Raw genomic sequence first — 11,359 nt, 5'->3', positions numbered from 1 at the left:
CGGAGCGCAGTGTTGACACAAGCTGCCGTGGCCTCAGCTAGCCCGTCATCATCTCCATAAACTCTGCAAACATGCCAAGCAACATCACGACCATCATCTTCGCGGCACCAAGTCCCAAACAGCTCCACGATATACGGCTTCACTGCAAGAGATGCAAAACATTATGACTGCGAGATGAAATGGCCAGCGCCAGCTCTCGGCTAATGCCGGATACGGCAAAACTCGACCGGTGGTTACCCATGTAGAAAGGTTTCTGTACAATGGCGTTCTGTTACGCCTCGAACGATGGAGATCAATGGTACCAGCCAGTCTTTACCATCCATTACTATCCATCATTTTGCTCTAGTAACCAGTAGTACTGTACCATCGAAGTCGAGCGTGCCCGAGCCGTCCGTGTCCACCTCCTCCACGATGCAGTCCAGGTCGTCGGGGGTCAGCTTGTCATCCAGCGCCTTCAAGATCTCCTTCAGCACCTGGGTCGTGATGTAGCCGTTCCCTGGAGGGTCAGCAGAGCGGCGCGTCGTATCAAGCCGCGCCATCGCCGCCTCGTGATAACGCTTAAAGGGAGCGCTCCGCATTCGCACGGGGTTTTGAAAATTACTCAGTGTAGTTCATAGTCATGCCGTTGTTAAAAGGAGTGTTCCCGTTTGCAAACTGAAATTGACATATTCAAGATCATTCGGTGCAGTTCACAGCCTTAAGCCTTCTTCAGACATAAATCCATCTAGTTTCTGAGCTAGACGTCCGCGAAGATGAGCATACTATTTGGGGAGACTATATCAAGGTCACCCAGGCATTCATGACGTCATAATAACGTGAAATGTTATTCAAATCCTGCCATTCCATTGGCCATACGGTTATCGGAGCTCAGAAGTATGTAGTTGTCGAGTCGCTTACATCTAACGTTCGTGAACACAATGTCCAGATATACCGGCAGCCCATTGGCTCTCAATTAATGTTGTGCGAGGTACGATGACGTAATCAAACCATGACGTATTGAGGAGCATATTTACAAAACAGAGGGTGGTGTTTTCTAGAGCAGCCTTGTCCACTGAAAACTGAACCGGTAGTTATAAGTGAGCTTATTTCATCACATCTGGTGCTTGCTTTAATATCTTCAAATGTGGAGCATAATCCTTCAGGCTTAAGCTCCTTGTTTCACAGGTTGACGCTCACGAACATGGGCAGACTACGTTAATGTCGCCCAGACATTCCTGACGCCACACAAACGTCACACAGATACCGCCACCTCATGGGCATTGTGCTCAAGACCAAGAACAAATATGACCGTCGAATTATTCGTGTCTGGCGTACGTCAGCGTAATTCATGGCATTAGTGGCTACGAGTGGCCATCATCCTCCACCACATGCGCCAGCACGCGCACCACGGCAGGCTGAAGTATTACAAGTGAGTCAGCCCGACGGCTACAGAAGCGATTCTGACACGCCCAGTCTAACAGCGACTCTGACGTCATAGAAATGTTCCATGACGTAATGAAACGACGACGTAACGAAGAGCTAATTTACCAAGTAGTGCAATTTTGTTGTCCGCATTAGGCCTTGACTTAAAAGCATGCCAATGGTTACAACTGAGTTTATTTCATCATATCTGATGCTTACCTCAATATCTTAAAATGCGGAACATTTCCTTTGGGCTTACCCGACTGGACATGAATCGGCCTCCTCATGAGCATGGGACATAATGTGGAAGAGTAGGTCGGCAAAGGCGGCAAGAGGTCACAGCCGATCTACTTAACCGAATGCCAGAAAAGGCATCAAAAGATACAGAGACTAGAAAAGACAGAAAGCCCAGATCATGCGAACCTTCCTTGTCGTACAGACGGAACGCTTCCTTCAACTCTTGCTGCATCGCTTCGTCATCCTCCTCCTCTAGGAAGTTTGATGCCACGCTGACAAAGCTGTCGAAGTCCAGCTTCCCTTCTGCGGGCACGCACAGTAACACAGCTGTCGATGTCCAGTTTTCTTCTGCCGGCACGCACAGCGACGACCCTCGTCGCTGTGCGCTGCCATTTAATGCACGAGCAAGGACGACGGACGGTTGGATGGCAGGCGCAGCCGGACCACGCACATAAGCGATTACGAAAGCCATCCCACGATTTAAGTGTTAAGGGGGATCATCCACGGGTATGTACTTAAATGATTCAGCATTCATGAATTGTTGTGGGCAGGTTGTCCATCTCGAGCAGCCTATACACGCATACGTTGAGTAACACGAGTCTCGAGCAACCCGATGACATCAAGCTCAACTACAAGATATCCCAGATATCATGACGTAATAGCTTGTTATCGACGCCAACATATCCGAAGATCCTTTGAGGTCAGCCCTGAAAATCTTACAACATTTTGCGCTGTATAGACAGTTGTGAAACCTGGCAACTTGCAATTTTGTTGCTGCAAGTTTCTGCAGAAAACTGACAAAGACTGGAAAACTGAAAAACTGAAGCTGAGTTCACACTTCTCTCGTGCGGTAAGAGTCGTCTACATAATTGTTGTTGGCATCGCGGAATTTTTTTCTATATGGTTTCCGAAAAATGGGTAACGGCAAAACAGAGAAATTGTACAGTCCGGGATGACATATTCGGTACTTCTGAAATCGCCAAAAGCAAAAAACAGTGGAAGATACAGTCAGGGAAAGCATAGTTGTTTAGAAATTGCCTCTAACGTTTCACTAAAGCTTATAAACCCACGATATTACGTTACCAGGTAATCTTAGTGCCAGCTCAAATGGCTCAGCGACGCCGACGACTACACGTCCAGTGCTAAGGGCACCCATCATACATATCTTTTCCACGCTTCAAATGTCCCTTGATACAGGCATGCCTTGAGTGTGAGGGGCGTAGGTATGTCAAAGCCTGCAGGCTGGTGCAGGCTAGCCCTGCCCAACAGTAGACGAGCCGGCTGCCCGTCTCGAGGCGGCGGCGCGCGTCTCGCCCGCGGCGATCCACTTCGAGACGTGGCCCGCGCCCCGCCGCCTCGAAGTGGAGCAGCACGAGCCGACGGTGTCCGTGACGGCAGCGCGGTGGCGCCGGACGACGGCCCGACACTGTGGTGCGATGTGACGACTCGCGAGCGGCCCGCGACGATCGGCGGCGACCTCGCGTCAGGCTCCGATTCTCGGCCCGTCCGTCATCGCCGCAGACTCCGACTCGTGACGGCCCAATCACGGGCCAATGAGCTCGGGTCGCCGCCACCATTGGAAACGGGGCCGGCCCGGGGCGATCGCAGCGCTCCCCGCACTCGCCAGTAAACAAGTGAGCCGCAAGCTCTGCCAGCCAGCGCTGGCTGTGACGCTCCAACCGACGCGTTGTGCCGTGCGAAGCCCGCGTCGAATGCGCCGGTGATAACCCCTGCCTACAGCTGCTCTGCCCTACTGCACGGCCTGACCCCGCCTGCGCTGTTCAGCGCCGGGCGCTACCTTTGGCCTTGCTCTCGCACAGCGTCTTCAGCTCGTCGTCGTCGAACTGCTGGCCCATGGTGTTGAGGATGGCGGCCACCTTGCTGACCTCGATGGAGCCCGTCTTCTTCTGGTCAAACATGGAGAACGCCTTCTTAAGCACTGCCGGGTGTGAGGTGCTGATGTAAGAGGTGAACGAGCGTGACGAACACAACCCGATCAAGCTGGCTCGCAGTTTGTGAATCCAGTCAGACCCCACAATCGCAGCTCTCCAACCGAATAATTTTGGGAAACTTCCTGACCAGTTTAGACCAGCCCATGGATTCATCTCAGATATCCAGATGCATCCAATCCGCGAAGAGCTCTCTCTGTAGGCGACTTTATGTATGGCATGTTACAGGATCATGTCAGCGGAGCTATAGACAACAAGCTTAATGATAGACACGGCCACACATTAATATGAGGCGAAATATTAAGTGAAATATCGACTAAGTACTTGGTGTCCAGCACCTGCAAATATGTTTTAGTTCCGTCCGCCGACTTGTACCACCTTTGGAAATAACCTGGGCTAAAAAAGTGAGCATTTTCGAAATGATCATCCTGATCGAAGAGGCTCTGAACAAAGCACTTGAACAAGCCTACATCTGATCTGGGAGTTTACACCATTCTCGCAACAGATTTGTAAAGTTATGTCTCGCTGTTCGTCTCTCCCGCGCCGTGGCAACAAGACAGGAGACTAAAATAATGTAATGTACTGTACATTATTGAGGTTGAATGACCCCCTAATCGTCAGCCGATTGGTTTTTAATTTGCGCGTCTTAATATAGCCGTCATTAACGCAGATGTGCCATTTTGCGAAACGGACGCCAGTTTAAGCATGCGACCGTGCGGACAGCCACTCGGTCAGCAGCGGCACTAGCGCAGTGAATGGTACAAATGCACCAGCGTCGGCCAGCACACGCTGTACAGCCATGTGCTTCGGGTCAGCCATTGACAAACTAATAGCTGAATGCAATTACGAAACACCACCTGCTACAAACGGAATGGGTAAAGTTCATCAACCTTTCGCTCATAATGGTGATGATGAGCAGGCAAAAACAATCCGACAAAAGAACCTAAAAGAACAAAGATATGTATGTGCTGTACTGCACCTACGATAAGATTACACTCAGTTAATCACACCTAAGAATGCGTCACACCGTGTATATATAGACGTAATGACGTCATGTGTATATATAGACGTAATGACGCAAGCCCGCGCTGCAGCACGTTATAAACATGAAACACTGTTTTCCCACCTAGTCCGTTTAAAATAATAATACATTGCGTGATGTAAATCAAGGAAGCCAGCCGCACTGTTGTAAAATGCCATACAAAAGTGCCGCCCGGCTAGGCCTCGCTCTCGACGCACGGTGGAGACAGACCAGCATCCTAACATTTAGCTCACGGTCTCAAACAACACAAGCCGCAGGAGACAGCGAGGAGCGAGGGGAAGCAAGGGATAACTTTGAGCAGTGGTCAGACCACGGGTGCCACTTTCCAAAAATGTTAGCGAACTCCAAAAGCCAGCTCAGTTCGAGTTGGAAATCACATCTGCACATTTCTATCGGCCTCACGCTAATGATTAGTAAGCACGCTGTAATACGAAACTAATGAAGAGTGCCCCACCCCCATTCCCGAGGCACATCGCGTGAGTATCTGCTTGGACCGCACCGGGTGTATGAACAACCTCACCTGATGCAAGGATGGGGCGCGGTGTGTCTAATACAGTGTCTCCCAGCTGATGTCTAGCCTGGAGACTGCATGTCCGGCACTGCGTGTCTTAGTCGGGGTGTTTAACCGAGGTGCTATTTGTCTGGTGAGCAGCACTCTGTGTGGTGTCTATTCTAGCGCCCTTACATCGTCCTGTATACGTGGTGATTTCACATCATCGCTACGCTACTGGCCAAACACGGTGTACCAACGCCAGGCATGTCTCGGCTCTTTCCACCATGTGCAGGGGCGCCTTACTTTCCAGCTGCTCTTTGCCTATCACCTCCTGTGGCAAGGAAGCGTAAGCGTCAGCTACGTATTCGAGAATACGATCGTCCCGGCCTCAGAAGGCAGTCACGTGGTGCCAACTGAAGAAGTTCGCACCAGTTCTACCAGCAAACTCCCTCCCAGCTCACACAATGCTCTCAGAACAATACCGTAGGCTTAGAATGTCTGAAACAGTGACAGCGTTTTCTGGTACGAGGAAGTTCGCAATCTCTGCTGGATGTCAGGGAATGCTTTGTCGTTGGGGCCGTCTGTCAGACGACCAATGTAGATACGCGCCATTTATCCCTACACTAGCGTAGGCGTCAGTCTATTGCTTAACAGCGGGGGCATGATGTAAACCATCAAGTTACAAACGAAGTTAGATGTCCCCAAACTAAAATGGCGCAAGCCTCGCCAGGTCCGCAGATGCAAACGGGTCTTGCAACGCATTTGCGTAGTACCCAACCGAAAAAGGCGCGCCATTCCACAGGAATCGTGAAATCACGAGTGCGATATCGCAGCGCGATGTAGCGCACTGATAAGCCCCGTTGTGGAAATGGAACGACCAAGATCATCACACTATTTTGGCTATTTTGGTAGATATTTTGGCTTCATATCGGTGTTGTACAATCAAACACGCGAACACCGCTGTCGTGCCGCTGCAAGGCGGTGCCGTGGGTGAATCACAAACCGTTCTTTACAGCCCCAAACATCCCGGCTTGGAGATTGGGCTGGTGTCATCTCAAGCTCTCGGCAACGCATGGGATGCGCCGCTAAGTGCTCGCCTGCATTTGCAATAACGTAATGTCACGCCCTGCATCGCACACACTCCCAGCTGGCCATGAGTTGCGCCGTGACGGCCATAACGTCGGCGTGTCACGTCCAATAACGTCACAACTAACCGCCGCACGGTTTACATACAGCGGGCTGGAACGGCGGAAGAGCCGATGTGTTTGACGGAGCACGGTAATCGTGAGATGATGCGGTCTTATTCCGGAGTGTCAGCCGTCAAACTGTGACATTGATGGTGACAGTTTCACGGTGGTGTGGGAAACAGGAGCACACTTGCGTAGAGTATGTCAACTAGAGCAAAAAGGAGGCAATGTACCTTACTTCTCCATTACGCTCAAGATGACAAGTATGACAAAAATAGTCTTGTTACCAGAACGCTATGACTGTGTGACATCACCAAACAGTTCTGATCTGATTCCAACGAGTCACCACTTTTAAGGGCATACGCGGAGTGTGCTATGCATCCTTTCCATAGCTGCAGCCGCCTTCAGCTGGCTAGCCGCGGCTGAATGAGGATGCTCTGGAATAGTCAGGGCCGAGTTCAGCCCTGCTGGAACAGATCTGGTTCCGCTCGGTCCAGCCCTGGAGCAGGTCAGGAGAGGCCAGATCAGTCGGGCCACGTCCCAGCAGGTCTGGTCTGTTCTGGTCAGGTCTCAGCCCGCAGGTCAGGAGTGGCCAGGCCAGTCGAGTCACGCCCCAGCAGGTCACTCGAGTCACGCCCCAGCAGGCCAGTCGAGCCACGTCCCAACAGGTCTGGTCTGACCTGTTCGGGCCTCGGCCTGCGGGTCAGGAGTGGCCAGGCCAGTCGAGTCACGCCCCAGCAGGCCAGTCGAGCCACGTCCCAGCAGGTCTGGTCTGTTCTGGTCGGGCCTCGGCCTGCGGGTCAGGAGTGGCCATGCCAGTCGAGTCACGCCCCAGCAGGTGTGGTCTATTCTGTTCGCGCCTCGGCCTGCGGGTCAGGAGTGGCCAGGCCAGTCTAATCACGCCCCAGCAGGTCAGTCGAGCCACGCCTCATCAGGTCAGTCAAGTCACGCCCCAGCAGGTCTGGTCTGTTCTGGTCGGGCCTCGGCCTGCACGGACCGGTCAGATCCAGCCGAGTCAAGACGAGACATGGCGAGTAGAGCCGATCCAGCCGGGCCGGGGCACGGGGGTCAAGTCTGGCTGCTCTGTCAGACCTGCTGCACTCGAGTCAGGTCCTCCCAGCTCGAGTCACGCCAGTCAGGTGTCGAGCCACATCTTCCGTCGGACCGCCTCGGGCGAGTCAGGTCGCGTCGAATCGGGCCCTGTCAGGTCGCGTCGAATCGGGCCCTGTCAGGTCGCGTCGAATCGGGCCCTGTCAGGTCGCGTCGAATCGGGCCCTGTCAGATCGCGTCGAATCGGGCCCTGTCAGGTCGCGTCGAATCGGGCCCTGTCAGGTCGCGTCGAATCGGGCCCTGTCAGGTCGCGTCGTGTCCGGCCAGACCAGGACAGTGCAAGATAGACCACGATTCCCAAATGGAGGCAGATGCAGTGAGTGACAGCTGAGGCAAGCAGTTGAGCTGACACACGCAGACACGCACACACGCACAGTGACGCCAGCGTATCGACCTCGAGCACACGAATCGCTCTCACTTGAAGGGCGGCCGTAGGAAGCCTTCCTGGAGGCCACAGAGGCCGCCGGGTGGAGCGCCGGACATCTCCCGGTTAGAGGTCACGCCAACGGAACATAAAAAGGGTGTGGGTTCACTGGCCGGTCGGTGGCCGCTGGGCGCGCGCCTAAAGCCCGGCTGGCGCCCCTGCGCCGGGCCGGCCGGCGGCGACCCGGCCTGCCCGCGGCTGCAGTGGCTCGGCTCGGCCCGCTGCTCCGCCGCCCCGCCCTCCCCGCAGTTGTTCCGTTGCTGGCAGTTGTCGCGGCACGCGGCCGGCCGCTCCCCGTGACCTCCGACCCCCACCTCTCCCGGGTGGCGCGCCCCGCCGTGCCACTCGCGCCAATTATGTAGCCGCAATGGCGCGGCGGGGGGCTGGTCGCGGAAGCGGTACACGACTGGGATGGGTCGCAGCTAGAGATGAGGACTCGCAGCATTTTGGAGCCCAAGTCCTAGGGTACGTGAATCCGGATTCGAGACTCAAATACATTCAATTTTTGCATCGAAATATCAGACAACCACAATGAAATGAAAACGGACAGCCGACCACTCCGACGCAAAACTCACATTTACGCATTGTGGTTATTTCATTTTCGGGATATGTGAACCCAAGCAGCATTTCACACATTTTATTGCATATTTACATGATGACTTGTATGACTCGCTGTGATCTGTAATATTGCATTCTTATTTCCAGAGTTAGAATCGTAGTTGTTTAGGATTTGAGGGTCCGCATGACCCAAATCTATCCAAATCTATCCGACTCCTGCGAATCAGAACCCTCAGCTGCTGTGGCAGCGGCGCCGAAGGGCGAGGGGATCCTCAGCTGCAGTGGCAGCGGCGTCGAAGGGCGAGGGGATCCTCAGCTGCAGTGGCAGCGGCGCCGAAGCGCGAGGGGATCCTCAGCTGCAGTGGCAGAGGCGCCGAAGCGCGAGGGGATCCTCAGCTGCAGTGGCAGAGGCGCCGAAGCGCGAGGGGATCCTCAGCTGCAGTGGCAGAGGCGCCGAAGCGCGAGGGGATCCCCAGCTGCAGTGGCAGTGGCGCCGAAGGGCGAGGGGATCCTCAGCTGCAGTGGCAGCGGCGCCGAAGGGCGAGGGGATCCTCAGCTGCAGTGGCAGCGGCGCCGAAGGGCGAGGGGATCCTCAGCTGCAGTGGCAGTGGCGCCGAAGGGCGAGGGGATCCTCAGCTGCAGTGGCAGCGGCGTCGAAGGGCGAGGGGATCCTCAGCTGCAGTGGCAGTGGCGCCGAAGGGCGAGGGGATCCTCAGCTGCAGTGGCAGTGGCGCCGAAGGGCGAGGGGATCCTCAGCTGCAGTGGCAGAGGCGTCGAAGGGCGAGGTGACCTGCCGGGAACGGCCACACCGCTCCGTACCGAGGTGGACGGCTGCGGAAGAGCTGCCCATCTTGGTGGCTCCACCAGCCGCCGTACCAAAAAACCGCTCTGGAAGGGCTTCACGGGGTCCAGGAGAGCACAGTGCGGGAGTCCCAACGAGTCCGCACGCCCCGGGGAAGATCCCCGCTGGGCTCTGTGTTCGGCTCGAGGTCAGGGGCGTCGCTGACCCTTCCCCGTACTCAGACGGCCGACGCCGTGCAGAACGCGGAGACGGGACCGCGGGCCGGCCGCCCACGCGCGAATCCCAACGACGGTCTTTGTTTTGCTGAAGGCTGGCAAAAATATTTCGAGTTAGATCAGCGTCAACAGCGAACGGGACAAGCATCGCGTCTGCTGATGCTGGTCACCGAGCGGGAACCACGGAGACGCGGAGGTGCGTGGCAACACCAGGCGGCCGATGTAGACATCGCCTTTCAGTGTTGCCTTCTCTCACCTTTGATACTGAGCCTCATCATACGGACGTTCAACGACTTTGTTGTCCTCGCGCCCCAGCACTGCCAACGGTCATCGTCGATGGCTAGCTCGCAGGGGACGGTCTGCCCCCCCCCCCCCCCGTGGCAGCCGCCGGCGACGGCCGCCCACATAGCGGTCTGTCTCCCCCCGCCGGCGGGTGAGCCCACTCACCGTCATGGCTGCTGGGTCGAGGTCCAACTGGGCAGGATCGCGCCTCGCCACCCACTGAGCGCCGCCGGCCGACGGCACGCACTGGTGACAGCGGCGAGCCAGCTGACCACGCCTGTTGTCATCGGCGGCGAGCCAGCTAGTCAAGGGTGCTGGAGGTGACGAGCCAGCTGATCACGCGTGCTGCAGTCGACGTAGAGCCAGCTGACCACGCCGGGTGTCATTGGCGGTGATCCAGCTGGTTACGGGTGTTGGCGGTGATGGGTCACCTGACCACGCCTGGTGTCGTCGGCGGTGATCCAGCTGAACACGGGCGTTGGCGGTGATGAGCCAGCTGATCACGCGTGCTGCAGTTCACGGAGAGCCAGCTGACCACGCCTGGTGTCACTGGCGGGGTCAGCTGGTCACGGGTGTTGCCGGTGACGAGCCAGTGTCAGTGGTCGGCGGGTCAGTGGCAGGATCTGCGCTGGTAGTCACTTCAGCCTGAAGCACCGGCCACCGACACCATAAAACATTTTCTAAACGAGCAGATAATGGGTGGAATATAAAAGCCCAGAAACAGAGACGAGCTGTTTAAGGAGCATTGGGGGTAGCTCGTTGGGACTGAAGGTCCATTGTTGTACAAATAGCGCTCTGACATCGCCTTATACGCTCACACGCCTACCCTCTTCACCCACTCCACAAATATGCCCGTGATGAGAAAATGTGTCCCATTATTTTTCAAACGTCCGTTCACAATAGGGCGTGTCGAGAATATCGGGCTAATTAGAACTTTCCGTTGGCATGCGGTTTGTGTCGACCTCTGGCAGGAGCTGACATGACCTGTTGTGACCTTCCTGCTGGTGTGTCATCAGAGCAGCACTTAAAGCGCCTTAGACGCATTTCAATGCAACAAACGTCAAAGGTTTGCTGGTATTAAAGATCTCCTGGCCAATGCCCAACATCGATGTGGCATATCGTGACCCCTGGAGGTCACCAGCTTTCTGGTTGGGCCACTTCAAACCGAACACTTCGAAGCATCGGAGGAACCTTGCCACGGGATCGCTTCTGTACATGACATCATTACTCGCCAGGTGTGCCGTTATGGCGATGTGGTGCAAGAGCGGCCGAGACGATTTCCAGATTTCCAGATTGTTCCCATTTAGGTTGGCGGCAGTGCACTGTTAATGCTACTCACTTAACTGAATTGTACGCTTTCGGACTTTTCCTGCAGACAGATCGAATGACATAGAAAACGACGAAACGGCTGCCTGATTTGATTCCAACCTTTGGTGACCCCTGGAGGTCAAACTTCTGAATGAAAGGGGAGTTCGCTCATCTTGTTGGTTGGGGAGCACTTGACTAGCTGTGTGCCACGTTTGAGCAAAATCGAAGGGGGCGCTCATTTCTGCTGAATGTGAATATTTAACTCTTGCCACTCTGAACTCTCTTGTCAGCTTATCACACGTTCCGGCACCAGTTCCGACTAACGGCGACATGTTCTCAAAGGCTTGTTTG

At 55.0% G+C, this 11,359-nt stretch overlaps 1 protein-coding gene across 2 annotated transcripts; it reads right to left on the bottom strand.

Moving 5' to 3' along the window:
• On the bottom strand, positions 1-9,929 carry LOC119096278 (troponin C, isoallergen Bla g 6.0101; the record flags this gene model as incomplete). 2 transcript variants are annotated; one of them, XM_037219105.1, is given in 6 exon segments in its annotated part: positions 1-63; positions 365-496; positions 1,825-1,941; positions 3,437-3,577; positions 5,426-5,453; positions 9,866-9,929. In XM_037219105.1, coding segments are annotated over 6 exon segments (450 nt in total). In that variant the 5' UTR covers positions 9,872-9,929.
• Between the last annotated feature and the right edge of the window lie 1,430 nt (positions 9,930-11,359).

The sequence above is a fragment of the Pollicipes pollicipes genome, unplaced genomic scaffold (genome assembly GCF_011947565.3).
Source record: "Pollicipes pollicipes isolate AB1234 unplaced genomic scaffold, Ppol_2.1 Scaffold_4295;HRSCAF=5057_pilon_pilon_pilon, whole genome shotgun sequence".
Taxonomy (NCBI): domain Eukaryota; kingdom Metazoa; phylum Arthropoda; class Thecostraca; order Pollicipedomorpha; family Pollicipedidae; genus Pollicipes; species Pollicipes pollicipes.
Note: the sequence above shows the minus strand (reverse complement) of the source record. Positions and strands in the feature narration are given on the sequence as shown.